This window comes from Acipenser ruthenus, chromosome 1 (assembly GCF_902713425.1).
Source record: "Acipenser ruthenus chromosome 1, fAciRut3.2 maternal haplotype, whole genome shotgun sequence".
In the NCBI taxonomy this organism is placed as follows: domain Eukaryota; kingdom Metazoa; phylum Chordata; class Actinopteri; order Acipenseriformes; family Acipenseridae; genus Acipenser; species Acipenser ruthenus.
In genome coordinates, this window is record NC_081189.1 from 92,279,026 (window position 1) to 92,298,865 (window position 19,840).

The 19,840-nt window shown below is 37.4% G+C and overlaps 1 protein-coding gene across 4 annotated transcripts in view; it reads left to right on the plus strand.

Annotated features, from left to right (window-relative positions):
- palld (palladin, cytoskeletal associated protein) overlaps positions 1 to 19,840 on the plus strand; it is a 155,588-nt gene that overhangs the window by 73,204 nt on the left and 62,544 nt on the right. For all 4 annotated transcript variants that reach the window (XM_059032131.1, XM_034034838.3, XM_059032135.1 and 1 more), the window contains 7 exons: positions 10,324 to 10,499; positions 12,812 to 12,878; positions 14,354 to 14,471; positions 14,737 to 14,805; positions 15,294 to 15,435; positions 16,375 to 16,398; positions 18,999 to 19,118. In XM_059032131.1, coding sequence (XP_058888114.1) covers positions 10,324 to 10,499; positions 12,812 to 12,878; positions 14,354 to 14,471; positions 14,737 to 14,805; positions 15,294 to 15,435; positions 16,375 to 16,398; positions 18,999 to 19,118 — 716 coding nt within the window. The remainder of the gene's footprint in view (positions 1 to 10,323; positions 10,500 to 12,811; positions 12,879 to 14,353; positions 14,472 to 14,736; positions 14,806 to 15,293; positions 15,436 to 16,374; positions 16,399 to 18,998; positions 19,119 to 19,840) is intronic.

Below are 19,840 nucleotides of genomic sequence, written 5' to 3' on the forward strand. Positions count from 1 at the left end.
AGGCTGGCAGGGGAGAGGGAACCGAGAACGCTACAATACTTATGGCTTACAGGTTTTTTTTTTAACCAGAAGAAGACTGCAAAATGCACATTAAAAGATTTGTATATAGTAAGCTGTGGCAAAATATCGCCCCGAATGAGGGTAATGGCTGGGGTTTCATTTTGTTTTTTATTTTAATCCGTACCGTCCGATTTTTACCCACACGCCAGATAATCGTAAATCAGCATTTTATTGTGAAGTGTTCTAAATAAAAGTACATTCTGCATGACAAAACACCACAATTTTAAATTTAATTTACAAATTATACACAACGTAGATATTCCCATTATTTTTTATTTCCATGTGGCTGCTGGTCGAGCCGCCTCCCTGTACTCTAGTACTACTAGTTTCTATAACAGCCAATTATGCTTCCATTCATTTTTCTTTATCTCATCAACATGCATTTTGATTAACGAGTTCCCCTTAGCTAGTCGTTGAGACAGGAAGTGATGTACGTGACCTGCTACAATTAAGCTTTTTAACAAGAAATGCATTCATTAACAACCTCATCGACTCAATTTCAAAACATTAACGGATTGATTTAACACATTTCGTTTGAAAATCACTTGCTACAAAGCTCTCGTTACTATACCACGAGTTCGATACAATAATAACATTGTTTTTTGAAAATCTTGCCCAATGTGTTCTAAAGCAAAACAAAGTCTTTATATCAGGAACCTAAGTGGTACTAGAGATGCAACAATGAACTGATTATTGATTGCAATGGCATTTATTTTGCGAGTCTCACCGAAATATCTATTGATCAATGAATTGCCCTGGTGCGTGCGCTATGTGTTTGCAGTTGTATTTGAAGACTTTCATTAACATTAAAAAACGATGTATTCGTGTTTTTTAATAATACACCTTTCTCATTGCATATATTGTATTACTTTGCATAATAATGTGTACATGTTTTCCGTTCTAGTTCAACGCGTTTATGAAGAGCACACTTTTTTTTTTTTTTTTTGCTTTTGAATAACAAAGTGTTCTCCATACATCAATTCCTGTTGGCTATTACCTGTCTGATATTCCATTAAGAAAACTGGTTACTGATTGCACCAATTGAAATAGAATGCCCTAAAGCTTATGTCAGAACAGCTGTGCACAGAGCCCTGCAATATGCAGCTGTAGTGATCACTTTGTCATACTTTGTTTGCGGGTAAGCATTCAGTCATTAATCTGTTATTCACCTAACTTTGAAGTGGCTGTGTTGTCAGTGCACAGACTAATCAAAAAGAATGTGCAATTAATCTAACATTTATCCAGTTGTCCAGAGAGATTTTGTACAGCTATAGAGTTTCTGTTGTCCCAACATCCCCGGTGCTGATTCCAGTCATGATGAATCATGTGCCTGCAGACTAACTGTTGGGGCTGCTCTTAGACGGGTCTCCTTTGCTCACTTGCTTTTTCCTCTGTGTGATTTGCCTTAGGGGCCGGCACTGTTTTCTGTAAATTATAATGCAGACAAGGTTAGTGGTAGAGTAGAGGTGTGCTGTGCAGGTGAGCATCAAAAGAAAAGAGGAAAGGAAAGCACATTTCCTGGGGCATACATAGCCTGCAGAGCACTAATAGGGTGAGATTTCTCTTTTACTGTCCCAGACAGATTTTGTTTTCCAGAACAAATATAAACACTCACCTTGGTAACCGCCAATCTTATTTTAGTTATTTTTTCTCACACCTGGTAAATACAAAGCCTTCTTTATGAAGCTGAGACACCCTGTGAACTGGCAAGAAGATGCATCCTTACACCTCTTGGTTTACACAGTTTGGTTCCAGCGTAGTCATGGGAAGTCATTTGCGGTTGATGGAAGTTGGGGGGCCTATTGATTGTGTTTATAGCACTGGTTGCCTGTTGTATATTGGTTAGGGTTACAGCAATAAAGTTAACATCACTGATATTGTTCAATGAGAGCTCATTTGTAAATGTTTTAATAAGAGTGAAAAAAAACAAAACAAAGATAACCAGAATGTTGGTACCACACAAGAATCACTGAAACATGATAGTCAGTGAGTAGTGTAAATTATCTAGACAAGACATACACTAGTATGGATTTCTTTTTTTTAATAGTGGGAATTCCCTTAGCTATATCACTATTGAATGTAAAAACAGCACTAGTCTTTGCATTCATTTTGTTTCAGCTACCAAGAGTTTGTTGGGGGAATATATTCTCGGTTTTTTTTTCTTTCTTGTGGCCAAACAGATGGAATAAATGTTATAATTCACTGAAACAATTTTACCACTACACAGTGTCACTGTAGTGGTGCCCGATTATGTTGTTGAGTGGTATTTCCAGGCTAGGAGTTTGTTCCAATCATATTCTTAATTGTTTAATTTATCATTACTTGTTAAACCTGCTGTAGAATGGCCCTCCCGGATGGGAGTTGCCCGTGCCTGTTGTATTCAGCAAAGTGGTGGTTCAGGCAGGGAACTCACTTTTAAGCCAGATTAAACATCAAGCATATTAGGCGCCTCCATTATCAGACATTTGTCAGTCAAATGGCTAGTATCCCATTTGTCATTCAATAAACAACATCTGCAATGATCAGTTAGTAAGGGCTTTATATTTTACCTCAGTCCATTCGTCTCCACTATACGTCAGAGTTTGCCTCCTCCCCAGCCTCCCTCTGTTTTTCGGCTTCGTCTTGGGGGAAGGGCAGCTAACCTGTCCTCTTGCCCATGGCTTCCCTACAGTCAGCTTCTCCACTATCAGCAAACTTAATTATGGGGAGGGGTACCTCGAAGGATGAGGCCCAAGGCCAAAGATAAAATGAAAATATGTATAACGTAGTATTGTCTTGTCTAAGCTTGAATAAATATTGTTCTTTCTATCACATGAGTTTTCCTGACAGAAATGCCATTGCAGTATAGATCTTGATATTGTTTAATGGGGAAGTTAAAAATGTAGTGTGCTATTCTGTAAAGTGTGAATATATGGTTGATTGCATATTTATTCCGATGAGGTTTACGGCTATGTTCTTGAAGCAGTGGTCAGTGTAATATGATAGAAAAAGTATTAGACCAGACATGTCACTTCAGTTTCAATCAAGTTGACTGGCCACAAAAGGAGTTTTAACACAGTTTTATTACAGCATGACAAAAAAGCTCCACAACATATTTTACTGATTTAAAACAAATGATAGATTTCAAGTACATTTGAAAGCACACATTCATTTATCCAAACCCGGGTGTGCAGCTTGCTTTCCTTGCATGGAGGTCTGGAAAATGTTAGAATTACATATTACACTATAGAATCAAGGCTTAACAGCCACTTAACAAGGTATATGCATGCTCTTGTCTAAATCATGATGGTTTGTTCTGCAACATAAAGCATTAACATGTAAATTCTGTACTGCACACACCTGGACTTTACTAAAGTTTATGTACTTAATCTATCCACCATGCTTCACCATGTTTACCATTCTATTTTGTTTTAGTATGTTTTTAAAATTCTAAAGCTCTGCCAGTAGCCTATAAATGTAACCCGATTTCCTTACTTATAATATTCATCCACAACCCACCACCTCCACATTTCTGTTTGCGTACTGTAGCTATCCCTTGGATAACTTATTTTCCAACTTATTTTTTTTTTTTGCACAATAACAGACTTAATAACAGATTTGCACAATAATAATTTTACACAATACTATCTGAATTGTTAATGTTAAAGCCACATGATAGATTACTATGCATCATGTATTAAGACACAGACAGACAGACAGTGATGGAGGAATGTGTATTCTCGGCACTGAATCACACTGAGTCATGGCATAAATAGCAGCTTACCTTCACTGCAGCTGGCAGATGTATATAATTCATGACTCGCTAAGTACCCGTTTCTGAACAGACCCCTTTACTTTCTAGAGAAACCCTCAATTTTGCTTTTGTCTTTAGGGCTAATGAAGGCAGATGTGAAATTACCCAGTTACTTTTAAATGTTCGCTTTAGATTCTTATCAGCCCAATTTTAGTTATCTTTAATTGAAATGTATTAAAATAAAAAAGCTATAAGTTACATATAAAGTACAAAACAGTTTCTCTATTTTTGTTAGTGGCGGTAGACAAATTACGGTAATGACTGTGTAGATCAAAGTTATTATTCCAATGTTACATTTTTGTTGCAGAAATATAAAATGACAATCTTAGTCATTTAGGTAATGTCTTTAACAGAATCCCATTACCACAGGACTAGCAAACTAAGGGGATTTCTAAGTGGATTGAGACATGAGTGTTTTACCTGAGGGTCAATGGTTTAATTCCACTACTTGCGAGATGGCGTAAAAAGAGTTTTGTTGGTCCACCAATTTCATAGCCGATAGGTTAGCCACATGACAAAACAGTGATTACAATTGGTATCAGTTCTTTATTGTGTTCATTGATTATGTAAATAATGGGATATATGTGCTGGGGTCAAACAACTACACTCATTTTTTATGGAGGGTGTGAGAGAGAAAGAATGAATCTTGGTTATAAATCTCCCTCCCGACCTGTGAGGACACTGTGTAAAGGGAATAGAGTGCCCCGGACTGGATGGTCTGACAATTCATTCCAGGGAAAGGTGGAAGTCGGCCATCTAGAAAGGGGGCGGGGCTACGGTACATCAAGTCATCGCCCCAGAAGGGAAGCGATGTGGCAACCGCAGATTGGAGGAGAAACGGTTGCAATCACTAACCAAGGGGGCGTGGCTAAGCAATCTGTTCCTTTATTATGGTTGCGAGCAAACCAAAAGGAGAACCAAACATGTACCGTGAGTGTTTAGTGTTTTGTTTGTTTGTCGTGTCTTATTATAGATGTTTGCTCTTGTTAGACAGCTAACATGATCCGGAGCTGTTGCTTAAGACCAGCACCAAATCTGGACAACACTTCACCACTGTGCACAAATATATTGTATTTCATCACTTGTACGTTAGCACTCACTGTGGACTTGTGAGCATGTGTGTGTCTTTGTGTGTGTAATACTGTGTTTATTATTTCTGGACTGTAACCCATTGTTTGGAACAGTGCAGTACACAGTGCTGTGTATTGCCTGGGATTATTCTTTGCGGTCGCCAGACCGGGATTACAAAATAAATGTGTTTTTAGATCGTGAACTTTGTTGTCTCTCAGTATTGAAGACTCTCAGTAATTATGCAAGGTTTGGTAATTGAACCCAGATAGATTCCAAAATGAGATCCAGTAAAAATATGATTAATGAGTGTTTGTTTCTGTGTCCATTGTTTACAAAAGTACATTTACTTAGATTGCTTTGCATTCAGCTTTTGTTAACAGCAATTCCCCAACTGTAGCAGGATCATATTCATGCAGCATAATCAAAATGAGTATATCATTATCAAGTAGTTCATAAATGCTGCGTAAATAATAATTGAAGATGTACTTGTGCATTATATCAAGCAGCTGACATGGGAATTTGCTGCTCAGGTTTCTCTGGACAAGGCTGGCATTGCAGATGAAAACCAGTACTTCACGCCATGATCGTTGGGCAATTAGCTTGTTCTGTAGCTGGCATGCTGTTCTACAATACTAAAGAAATCTATTGTATTCTCACAGAAGGGCATGGACTTAATTGAAAGTGAAATGCCAGGGAAAAAAATGTCTTGATTCTGATGTTATCTCCCCGTACTACTTCTGTAGCCTTTAAATTAATTTGTTCAGAACAGAAGGTCTGTACATTTACTCTTAACAATTACAGTACCAATAGCTCTGTAACTATCTCAACTGGGCCTCTCCATTAGGAATAATCTATTTCCGATACTGGTCCCTTTAATTAAAACAACAAGTACATAAAAAAAGGGTTGGCAGTTAAGGTAGATGAGTTGTCAAGGTTCAGAGCGTCCTGGTTCTAAATGGGGCGTCTATGTTCAGATGGTGTTGGGATGGGTGTAATAAACTTGTTCCTATAATTACTGTAGTTGGTTGCTGCTCAGATGTAGGCATAAGCCCTTTGCTGTAAGAGAAACTAGTTAATTTGTCTGAACAGTGTTTTGGTGCATAGACACATACAGTACACAATACCTGCGTGTTAGTACAATATACTTTAGGGATGCAACGGAGATGATTTTCCCAAACCGAAACCAAACCAAAACCAGCATTTGCATAAAATTCCAAACCGACAAAAGAGAAAACCAGACCGAAACCAAAAGCCAAATTTTTTGTACAATGAAAAAGTATGAGCTGCATCTAATCAGACATGATTCGCCACTTACTACCAACTGTGGCGACAGTGGGGGTACCATAAAAATAATAAATAAGAAAATTGCTTGTCTACTAAGTCTAATTGTATAATACATTGGTATGAGTGATGCAATAACACTGTATTGAGCTTGTCACAGTTAAAAGAAACGCATGTGTGTAATAATGATATGTCCCTTTCACTTGGCTGACCAAATGCAGTTCGGTTTTTCAGTTTTAACACTAGAATGACCGCATTTATCCGCATACCTAGAACAACCACGAGCATCAATTTGACCGGCTTATTAAAAACAACATAATTATTATAATGAAAGGACAAACAATTGAATGTAAGTCGTAGTTTTATTCAGGAACGTCATATAAAACATCTACACAACTGAAACATTGTAAGTAAACGGGCATTTGAACAGAAATGTGTTTATATACAGACATATTACATAAAGCGCAACCTCAAAAAATGTGAAAAAATGAAATAAACAAACATTTGAAAATAAATGTGTGTATATACAGGTATATCATGTACATACAAAACTGTACAACTGAAATGATGTAAATAAGTATAAAAGAAAGTAAAATAAATGGGTTTATATTGCCTGCATATATGCAACTGAAGCTATGCGTTTATACACAGACATACTATAATCAAAATGACATGAATAAATAAACATTTGAACAGACTAGGCTTCATTTAAAATCGTTTACAAAGTCTAAGTGCTGGCACAAATCACACAGATCCTGCGCTTTTCAACATATGCAGTGCACTTACCGCAGACTGTCTTTGCGCATTTGGCACAGCTATCAACAGTCTTGTTGCCATTACATTTTGCAATCTGGCTGCTCTTCCACTGTAATATTTTCAATGTGTATTGGGGTAACAATGGATTTCTTAGAAAAACAAGTGACTTATATAATAACCATTGTGAATCTAAAACATAGGTGATAGACTCTCCTCACAGACAGACAGCTGGGCGCCATGAGCTGTCAAGGCTGATTGATGGGCTATCAGGAGGCTCATAGAAACAATAAAAATGTCAGAAGACCGCTCACTTGATCAATGCAGACTGATATAATCAAACTTCAATACATGGCGGCAAGTCCCGACTGATAAATACAAATAATACCACAACATTTCATTGTTATAATGTGTTTTATATGTAGCAGTCAATTTGACAGCTCCTGGTCAGAATAGGTATGACAGCATTTTATCTCACTAATTTTTGCAGCTACGCGATTCTTGCTTTGTCACGGTAATTAGTAAACATATTTAGGAAAAGTCAGGAAAGCACAGTACTGTATCTTAAACACACGCACCGCAATTTAAATTTAAATTCCAAAAACGGTCAAAATGACCACCTTGGTCGTTCTAGTGTTAAACTTTGATTTCGGTTTTACTGAAACCTGTCAAAAACAGCTGAAAGAGTTGATAAAAAAAATCCATCATAACAGTGCCGAGAAAAAGTTTGTGAACCCCTTAGGATTTTCTCATATTTCACATATTTCAAACCTAAAATGTTATTAGATCTTAATCTAAGTCCTAATAATAGATAAAGGTAACCTGACTGAACAAATGACACAAACACATGATACTTTTTCAACATTTATTAATCCACAAATGATTCAACATTCAATATCCATGTGTGAAAAAGTATGTGAACCTTTAGATTCAGTAACTGGTGGCACCCCCTTGAGCAGCAATGACTTCAACTAAGCGTTTCCTATAACTGTTTGTCAGTCTCTCACATCGGTTTTGAGGAATTCTGGCCCATTCCTCCTTATAGAACTGTTTCAACTCAGTGACATTTGAGGGGATTCCTTGCATGGACAGCTCGCTTCAGGTCCTGCCACAACATTTCGATGGGGTTTAGATCCGGACTCTTCTTCTTCTTTAGGTCTAGAAACTTCTGATACAATGCAGAATTCATGGTTGTGTCAATGATGGCAAGACGTCCACGTCCTGAGGCAGCAAAGCAGCCCCAAACCATCACACTCCCACCACCATGCTTGACAGTTGGGATGAGGTTCTTCTGTTCAAACGCAGTGTTTGGTTTTCGCCAAACATAACGTTTCTCATTGAGGCCAAAAAGTTCTACCTTTGACTCGTCTGTCCAGTGAACATTGTTCCAGAAGTCTTGTGGATTATCTATGTGCTCTTTGGCGAACTTCAGACGGGCAGCAATGTTCTTTTTAGAGAGCAGTGGTTTCCTCCTGGCTATCCTTCCATGAACACCATGTCTTTTTCTGATAGTTGAGTCATGAACACTCACATTAGCCAAGGCGAGAGTGGCCTGCAGATCCTTGGATGTTACTCTGGGGTTCTTTGTGACTTCCTTGATGATTTTCCAGTTTGTTCTTGGAGAGATTTTGGTAGGACGTACGCTCCTGGGTAGCGTGACTGTGGTCTTGAACTTTCGCCATTTGTAGACTGTCTGACAGTGGATTGGTGGAGCCCCAAATCCTTAGAAATGGTTTTGCAACCCTTTCTAGCATCAATAACTGTTTTTCTGTTTTAAAGAGATTTATTTTAATCATGGCATGACGTGTTTCCACACACCTGTATGGTGAAGACCAAACTCACAAAGTTTCTGATCTTTATATAGGGTGGGGCCTCCCAAACTCACCCCTGAAGATCTACCTAATTATTTAAACACCTGATTCTAATTATCTGCTTAATTGAGCTGATAAAACCAGGGGTTCACTTACTTTTTCACATACCCTGAATCTTAATTACTCATTGTTTTTCTAATTCATACGTCATTTTGTTTCAAAAGACATCTAATTGGTTAAAATAAACCCTATTGGATATTTAAGAAAAGACTGGTTTTGATTCAAGAAGGCTATCATGGTAAAACTATGGAATTTCCATAATTATCATTGGGATTCACAAACTTTTTCTCGGGACTGTAGGTATATAGTATTTTCAACATATAATTACATCATCCCTTTGGATTAGATTAGATTGGTTTTAGTTATTAAAGTGGGTTTTGATGAGTCCTGCAAAATACAGTAGAAAAAGGGGATTAAATCAGAAGAAATTGGACATAAAAAAGAAGAATTTACTGCATGTTACATGCAGTCAATCCTGTACTAACATGTAAGTACAGTGTAATTTTACTAATCCCACATAATACAAAGCTTTAGAAAATGATTAAACAGAGATTTTTTTTTTTTACCTTGTTCAACCTTGTCTTAATTCTTGGGTAAAAGGCTAACATTGAAAATTCCCTAGCTATCCCTTCTGGCACTTGTGCACATGTCCTTTCTATTGAGCCCCAGTTCATTTACAGAAGGATTGCTGGTAATAATCCAAAATACCAGGGAGCTGGAACAAGACTGAACTTAATGAAACGGTAACTTTAAACGTGTTATACTGGAGCATCTTCATATAGAATACTCAATGACAGATACTTGTTTCTGATACATTATTACAGGGAGGGCAGGCTTAAAAATCTTGGTACACTGTCTGAGCTGTCTGAGGGAGTACAAAGCTTACACTCAGTCCTGCATGACCTAATGCACTCTTAATTACCTAGACTATCCCTTAAAGCAAAAAAACCCCCCAAAAAAACAGTAGTATTCTAAAGTTCTGGCAAGAACAGTTATTCTGCATGCATAACACAGCATTACTGATAATACTGTAATACAATATAGTACTTACTGTACACTAAGTGCTTCTCATATGGGCTAATCCTCAAAAGAGAGATATATAGCTACAGGAACTGACTGTAGCGCTCTACTGTTATAACACAGACATGGGGAAATGTAAGTGTCAAAGCCAGGAGAGGATATCTGGACACCCTTATGTAAACTTTGTACTTTAGAAGGTTGAAGGTGAAGCCTTTTCATACAGTAAATTCAGGTGCACAAACTGTACAATAACAAGTAATTTACTGTCTTGTTCTTGGCAGTTGGCAAGCCTTAAGGTATGAACATACAGATAATGGGGATTATTTTGGAATGGCACCAGGCCCTGCTACTTTACAAATATCAATTACTGGAGTGCAGCTGTAAGACAAAGGGACCCTCACGATTCCTTCTCTCTCCGCCTTCTGTACGACTGTGCAACATTAACATTTTCTCTCTCTCTCTTCTCTCTCTCAGTTGGTTCTGTGAGGGGAAGGAGCTAAAGAATTCTCCCGACATACAGATCTGTCAGGATTATGATCTCCACACGTTAGTCATCGTTGAAGCCTTTGAAGACGACACAGGACGCTACACTTGTGTGGCTGCAAACTCTTTCGGGTCAGACAATACATCAGCAGAAGTTTACATTGAAGGTATGTGAGTTATCGCCTCTTTCTTTCTTTCTCATCTTTCATACTGTGTAGGGAATCAAATGTGGTAAATTGATCCAGCAAAGAAGTAAACTTCAATCTGATGTGACTGTACTGCACATATATTTATTTTATGTTTACAATACATTATGCAAATATATATATATATATATATATATATATATATATATATATATATATATATATATATATATATATATATTGCAAAATCAGCTCATTTACTGCATAGACATATACATGCAAATATATTGCTTTACAAAATATATATTTATTGGAAATAATACATTATAAATATATTCCAGTTTAAAAAAGAAATGTTTGCTACCATATATTTAAAATACTCTGATTCTCCCGAGTCAACAACCTGTTTGAACGGTCGCCACACCCCAACTAATGCCTGAGAGGAAATATCGCGGCTCACGTGAATAGAAAAAACTGCCTAGTAGTTGCTCTGTGCATTGAATGATTCAGGGTTTGGGTTATCTTCGGCTCAGATAACGAAGATGTGGAGTTCGGCGGTTTCAGATCAGATGATACAGACTGCAGTCTGATTGATTATGCTTTCCTGTTGTTACGCTACAATCCATATTTTTGAATTTTTTTTTTTTAGACACTGCAAGAGCTTGTAACTCAGGCACCATATTTTTGTATTGAACATGTTAATGCTATAGTGCTACTTTGGATGTTAATTTATTATTTCGTGTTGTGTTTTCACTCTGGACACTGCAATTTCTTACTTGCAAAGATTATAAAGCCCTTTATTTTCATGGACCGAAAATTTCACATGTTTATATTTTTTTTGAATGTAGCGACTTTAATTTTAGGGTTTTTACCTGCAAATGTGGTTTTTCATGATGTCGTTTTGTAATTTAAAATGAAAAGATTTTAAATGACAAAACAGTGGACATACTGCAGCAACTTTGAATTGTATTTCAACAGTCATTGCCTATTACTTCTTGATTCTTTATCGTGACAGTGTCCTGTGCTCTACCTTTGAATTTTAAGCATACTTAATTGTAAACTTAATCTATCTACCTAATGTTAAAAGTACTCCCTCTGCAATAATGCCTGTAATTTCGCCCCTGCCTGAGGCAACGCCAACTTTTGCCTTAATGCCAACTTTACACCCCCTGGGTGTTGACTTGGCAGGATCCGGTATGTATATATTGTCATTAAAATGACAAGTGCCAATTATACTTTTTTTGGGAATTTTTGATTGCATTTGGAACAGTGCTTTTGAATTTGCTGGTTCATTTCAGCATATTTTTCTTGGGCTCGCAGTTAGCTGTGAAGTGCCTAGTGTGCACTACTTCACCCTTATCATCAGCATCATTATTATTATTAATAATATTAATTTGTTAATGCCAATCACCCTTAGGGAGCAAATAAAAATCTTCCAAAAATTGGTCCCCAGGCTCACCTGGTAAAAGCACATCTATGTGGTGTGCAGGGTGAGTCATACAGTCAGGGGAGCGCAGGTTTGCGTCCTGGCTGTGCGAAGTCGCCAATCTTCGCTGGTGATTCCGGAGGTAGCCTCGTATTGGCACTGGCACTGGCACTGGCACTCCCTTGGTTTATGGGAGGCAAAACTGTCAGGGACTGTTCCTCCTCATCTGCTACCGGCCAGGTGCCTAGTGAAGAACTCCGGCGGACACCTGCAGTGCTGGCCTTTGTCCTCCAGAGGCCAGTAGCTCGCTAAAATCCGCTCTCGAGTTCCTGGGTGTAGAAGAGGAAGCTAACTTGGTCATGGGATCGGAGGATGCCCACTGATCCTTAACTCCTCCAGAGCTATGCAAGGAATTGCTGCGGTGAGCAAAAATAATAATTGGGGAGAAAATCAGGGATAAAATAATTGGGCAATTTTAAAAAAACAATAATAATTTTCCAAAAAAATGCAAAAGAAAGCTTTTCCAGATGTTTACAAATCCTGGTTGCGAAACTGGAATTTTACAATACTACTTAGTATATGAAGTGTCTTCCTGTTGTGTCCAAGGTCTACATATTGGTGTAATCTATGATTGGCTCAGGCCTCATCCATATCATAGTCACTTGGAACAGTAGCTTTCGGTCTCTTCCTATTGAATGCCTGCTATCCCTTTGTTTTTCTTGGTCCTCTTTGTCTCAGTACTTCTTCCAGTTTCATTAAAAATGAAAAGACACCAGTGTTGGAGCTCGTGTTGTGGAAATAACAATCTGACTGCAAATTTTGCTTTGCAACTTCTGACTGGAGATGGAAAAAACAAATCTTCCCTATTCGTAGAGTAAAACATGCAATACAAATGTCTTTGTTTTAGGGGCATCTTCTTCAGATTCGGAAGGAGAAGGATCCATGCTGAAAACGAAGCTAGGAGCCATGCCACAGTGAGTCCCTGAGTAACAGAAGCGTTTTGGCTCACAGTTTTAACCTGTCATGTTTCTCAGTTTCTCAGTCATTCACGTCAGGGTTAAATACAGGGTACAATTATAAGTATTGCAACGCCTTCAAGTTGTAATAATTGCATTTGATATAAAATTAATTCATAGCATCTTCCTGAGTTGTAAGCCCAGACTACATGGTTAGCAGGAAAGCCACAGGCCTGCATTCAAGTTATTATTATTATTATTTATTTCTTAGCAGACGTCCTTATCCAGGGCGACTTACAAGATATCACATTGTACATTATTTCACATTATACAGATATCACATTATTTTACATACAATTACCCATTTATACAGTTGGGTGTTTACTGGAGCAATCTAGGTAAAGTACCTTGCTCAAGGGTACAACAGCAGTGTCCCCTACTGGGGATTGAACCCACAACCCCCCGGTCAAGAGTCCAGAGCCCTAACCACTACTCCACACTGCTGTCCTGTGATGTTTTTGGTCTGTTGTGTGGCTATGGAACCATGCTACTGATGGCAATGCTTTTAAAGTGGCATAAATGCCATATAACAATGCTGTCTATTATATTAGAACCTGGTTTAATTCATAGTGACAACATTGAGAGTAGAACTATATCCAGGATGGGGTTTCAAGCACAGGGAGCTTCTTTTGTTGGTTTTGTTAGGGTGGGATATGTAGACTGGCAGTGGGGCCGGAAGCCCTTTTTCTCCTTGGTTCAGTTTCATCTAGGCATAATCAAGAGTCATGTTGGATCTGGAGGCTTTTGCTGGCCTCATGCAAATTAGTTATGTAGGTGTTTAATTCAAAAGCAATTGTTTGAAAAGGAGCAGGTGTATAGGATATTTTTCTCAAATAACCTCAACACTGCCTGGGCTTCTAAAACAATGTGCATTCTATAGTAGTCCTTTATAAGCACTCTACTAACACAAATACTCACCTGTATTATTGCTTGTGAAAATGAAATGCCTTTATTTTATTTTAAAACATTTCTAAATTGCCTTGGGGACTGGCTTCAGGTTTAACCTCAGATGAGACTTGTCTACAAGGGTGCTGAATTAAGACCACAAAGTTACTACTTTTTTTCAAGTGGATGAACAGAAAGCCTAACATGCTTCAAAAACAAAATGCACAACCCATCTCCATTGCTGTATAGGCCCTATTCACAAAGATGTAATATATTATTTAAAGGGTTTTTCTTAATAATGTTTCAAAGACTCTTTTTATGAAGAAACTGTTAAAGGCAACAGCTGTCCACACATGCTTCATGAATATTAAACCTCTATTTATTAAAACAGACTTTGAAAAAACATAAGTTAAAGCTTTATGAATAGGGCCCAATATCACCATAACAACGTTTTTATCTGTTAACATCCAGTCTGCAATCTCTGGGAATTTCCTGTCCACTGTGTCTGGTATTATTGCATAGCTGTTCTCCTTCCCTTTGCTTTTCAGAGTGCAAAAGAAAACCTCTTCAGTGTCTCTTACGATAGGCTCTCCTTCCTCAAAGAGCTCAGAGGTGCAGCAGCTCCGTTCAGCTCTCATCCAGCCACTCTCGGTTCCAGCGCAACGGGTAAAATCCTGAGAGATGTTGTTGTGCTCAATTAGTTTTATCCTGCATACAAAATTATACTGGAATCTGATTAATTGAACCTGAGCAGCAGCAGATCTAAATTCAATAAATAAAAGTGTTCTCCTTTTTACAAGCTTGTACAGACAAAAACACTTTCCAGATATATCCACAGTGATAGAAATGCTGACTTCCATAACCTTGGTACATCATTTTCAATGATCTAAACGGCAGTATGCAGACCCACCTCTGTGCTTTTGGCATTTAGGTTCAGAGTCCCGTTTCCTCCTTGTATGGACAAGATGGATTTACTGCCACACCGCCAGTCTACACAAAGGTATGTTACCCATTCCATAATGTTAAATATTAAACACTAGCCAAAATGTGTGTCTACTTGACATAGTTTCTTAAAGCTTTCCCTTAGATTTAGATTTCTGATTGAGTGTTTCATTAACTATTATTCAATCTGTTAGATGCTAAAAAAGAATTTGGCAAATATGCAAGCAGAAGAATAATGTGCTTTTAAAAGGTTTGCATTGAGTTATGTTATCATAGATAATGACATTTTTTTTATGGAGCTGAAAATTGGCTTTCATGTTTGTTAAAGGTCAATAGATTAAAATAATTGTGCCAATGCCGTGTATATGCAGTAAATATTAATACATACATTGTTAACTGAACCATACATGTACAAATTAATTGGAGGGGAAATAATTGGTGCCAGCAATTTGTTTTTCACTTCTCTTTTAATAAGTACATTTACCTGGGTCAGCCATCAAAGGTTTTCTCATCGTTTTTCCTTTTCGTTGTGTGGTCACTATATAGACTCTGCAGGACGTCACTGCTTTGGAAGGCCAGGTGGTGGTGCTAGAGTGCAGAGTCAAAGGAACCCCACCCCTGAGAGTGCAGTGGCTCAGGCAAGGAAGGGAGATCGAGGACTCACCAGACTTTAGGATTCTGCAGAAAAGTGAGTTTCATACAGTAGGCAGAACATTATATATACTGCACAGAAACAGATTGATATGCATTGCAAATAATGTGTGTTCTTTTAATGTTTAGATTTGTATTTTGTTTTTTTACTCTTATTTAAGAGTAACAGTGAAATTGATTTGGTTTACTTGAACTGCAGTGTCAGTCTTTTTTTTTATTCCAGTGATTGCTACCATGTACTGTACACATTACAATTTGGCAACAGACTTTCTGTAACAACAACATTATAGCATTGTGTTTCCACTTAGCAGCTCTCCGAGTCAAACTGGATTCACCAAGATTTCATTAAAGACAGACTTTATTCACTCTCAAAATATTTTTGAAATGAACAAATCAGCTTGTCATAGTTCAAATGCTACTCACACTTGCGTAATAAATTTATACAGTGCTTTCCCTTTATAATACTGTCGTCAGCCTTTATAACTCTGCTAAGAGGCTGTGCTGTTTACGGTATGTTTTGTGTTATAATGGGAAATCAAGTGGTAGTGATACCCAATGGAGCCATGACCAAATAGCATTATAACGAGGTGCTGTGTATCTGTATTCTATCCTAAAAATGATAGCATGATCCCTTAACCCAGCTCTTTAATTTAGACACATATTAGTCTTATAGTACTTACATAACTGCTCTTATCTGTATTATTATATTCTGTAATGTGATATTTTATAATGTAATAACTTGTAAAATGTGATATTTTATAATGCAATACTTTGTACTGTGATGTTTTGTAACAATTGTAAGGGCATAAGGGCTAAGGGCATCTGCTAAGAAATAAATAAATAAATAAATAAATAAATAAATAAATATACTGTAACGATTAGATATAAACATCTGTTATTATCTGTTATTATCAAAGCAAGCTGGATTTTTCAAAATGATTCTCTTTTTATTTCTTTCATGTAAATTCACTGTCAGAGCCCCGATCTGCAGCCGAGCCTGGTAAGAGTCCACTTTTTTTTTGTAAGCAGGAGTGTGATGTTAAATCAAGTTCAGTTTGGGCAGTTGTTTTTAAACTTGGCTTTTCGTTATTTCCAAAAAGTGTCAGTTTCAAAAAAAGAAAAGAAAGAAGTTTTTTTTAGAGTAGGGTAAATGCAGACCCTGACACCTAGGCTGGGACCAAATCAAAACGTTGACAACCCGCTAATCACACTTAACAAAACTGTATTTAATATCATTTTCTTTTTTTTGTAAGTATCTTATTTCTCCTGCACATGAAAAGAAAACACTATTAAATACAGTTTGTTAAGTGCAATTAGCGGGTTGTCAAAGTTTTGATTTGGTCCCAGCCCTAGTTAGTCTTATGGAAATGTACTGGTTTAGCTAGCGTTCCTAAGTCACCCCAGTGCATACTGTTCCAAATTCACCACAGAAGTTATGGCAAAGCAAGGCCATGTGGAAATTAAGCTGAGTGGGATATTTATTACGCACAAGATAAAGAACAAATAATTCCTGGGATTTCAATCCCTGCTGAGACTCTGACTCACTGCTCGACCATGGGCAAGTGACTTATCCTGACCTCCTTGTGACTCAATCCTACCTTATTGTGAAACTCAGTAGACACAAAAACAAGATGTTGCATGTCTCTTGCTTAAGGACTTTCATTAGTACAAATACATTTTTGAGAAAACACTGCTTGGAATGTATTTGGTGGCAAAATGACTATGTTCACTTTCATTCATATAACAGAATGTCTTCATCAAAAAGATATCACACACCGGAAACCACTGCACAAATGAGGTCCGAAATAAATAACACATATTCTACAGTACACTCTCCTTTCTTAAAAAGATCATTTGATTGCCGCTGTAATATGGTACTAATTATACTTTTATTTTCCAGCTAATTAAAATGTAAGAATATTGTCCTAGCACTTGAAATAATTGAAAAAGTAGTTTTATGAGATAGAAAAAAAAAAAAAAAAGATTCTTGTGACATCTGCTTGTGGGTTCTCACCGGGTGTGGGTTATATTTCAGGTTTTCACATTCTTCATTCCAGGCGCAAGGCAGTAAATCAGACAGGTTATTCTTGGCTTTCGCATGGGCAAAGTATCCCAACTGCATCTCCGCTTGTAGGAGTTTAAAAGATAGAACCTGGAATACATAAAAAACATACAGGAGCCTGTACATCTGCTGGACTCCCTGCTATCTGGACAGTGTACATCTAACTTTCATATCTCCATAAACATTTTTATTGTCCGAAAATAGTTATCTGGGGAACTGAAGCGTGTCATTATGGTCTGCCAGAGTCCACTCATCTCCGTTCTACCATCCTGTTACTTTGTCTTGATGGATGGAATGCCTCAAACAATAGTCTACATCAAGAATGAAACATTCTGCCAGCTGCTGTTGTCTTGGATATTACTCAACTGCCTGGATTGATGTGTATACATTTTAGCATATCAGAATGACTGGACCTGTGACTTCAAAAGCACGCAACTGTATTCCTTAAACCCAAAAGGCTTGAAATCATTTGGCAATAGAAATGATCTATTTGATTTCACTTTACACAGGCTTTACCAAATAAATGACCATCACAGCACCATTTGCCATTGATTTCTTTAAATCAAACCTTTGTAACCAATCTAAAATCAAACAGTGAAATTCTATATTATAACCGAATAAATGATAACTGAGACAACATGGTCTTTCAGTAAGCAGTGGCAAAATAGAGAAATGCCAGCCATTAAAAAGTATATACTGTATAAAACATTCCACAATCATCCATACCACATATTGCAGTCTCACTTTGCAAGACTGCATTACCCAGTAATCAACTGTAACAGTCAAATACATCATTGTCTAGATACAGATGTCTAGTTCATTCTATGACCAAGGACCTTAAAAGGAGAATAACTTAAATTATAGACTTCTAATTAAATTAGTCAAGACAAAGAGAATTTACCAAAGCCTGAATTAGAATGGTAAGTTTGACACCAGTGTTAATAACCAAGCTTTTATTTAAAATTGTTCTGTAGTATCTTCATGTTCACAAAGAATAAATGACCTAGTTTCTTTGAAAACACTAACAAAAGCACAGTTCCCCTAACTAGGACACAGATTATTATTATTATTATTTGTTTATTCAGCAGATGCCTTTATCCAAGGTGACTTACAGAGACTAGGGTGTGTGAACTATGCATCAGCTACAGAGTCACTTACAACTACGTCTCACCCGAAAGACGGAGCACAAGGAGGTTAAGTGACTTGCTCAGGGTCACACAATGAGTTAGTGGCTGAGGTGGGATTTGAACCGAGGACCTCCTAGTTACAAGCCCTTTTCTTTAACCACTGGACCACACAGCCTCCTATTTAAGTGACTCAGCTCTGCTTATTATGAGATCTTATACAATCCAAGTTGGTATTCTGTAGCTGCAGTCTAGGCATTTTCCTTATGCAATCTCAGTGTGTGTATTTAAGTACTGTATGTCAAAGAGTCTCACACACGACCAACAAAAAAAAAGGCTTCAGTATGATCAACATGAAACTTTAAGTGAGGCCAACTTATTTTCTTTTAATAACATTTTTTTTCTTATTTGTAGAAGAGATTTGTACGCTGGTGATTGCAGAAGCCTTTCCTGAGGATGGAGGAACTTTCAGTTGCATGACCAGCAATCAGTATGGATCAGTGACCAGCACCGCTCAGCTGACTGTCTGCCCAAGTCAGTGGCAGATAACCAAATTACACCACTTGCTATACTTAACAGATTCATTAACATTTCTACTAAATGAGTGCATGCTACTTATTATGTTCTAAATCCCATTTCTTGTTACATTATTAGGCTGCCATTCAAATTAAATCATGTAACCTCACAAGAGCTACTAGACAAGTTGAAATCCCTGGATGCAAACATTTCTTTTTTTAATCTGAAAGTATTTAGGGATATTTTTTTTTCCCTAAATATATGATTAGATGATATTTTTTTTTATTTTATTTCTTAGCAGACATCCTTACCCAGGGCGACGTACAATTGTTACAAGATATCACATTATTTTTACATACAATTAACCATTTATACAGTTGGGTTTTTACTGGAGCAATCTAGGTAAAGTACCTTGCTCAAGGGTACAGCAGCAGTGTACCCCACCTGGGATTGAACCCACGACCCTCTGGTCAAGAGTCCAGAGCCCTAACCATTACTCCCCACTGCTGTCCCAATATGATTACAATTGAAGACTGGCAATGTATTTTCCATTCAATTGTGTTCATTTTGGATACCTTTGAATGTGTTTATGTGTTCTGTATGACTCATTCATTGCTAGCCAGGCAAAGTAACCCATCCCAACTCCACAAAGTCAGCCTATAGAAATCCGAAAGCACAAGCCACTGCTTATCAGTGTCAGCAGTGCATGTCAGCAGGGTGTCTCAAGTTACCTACCACCA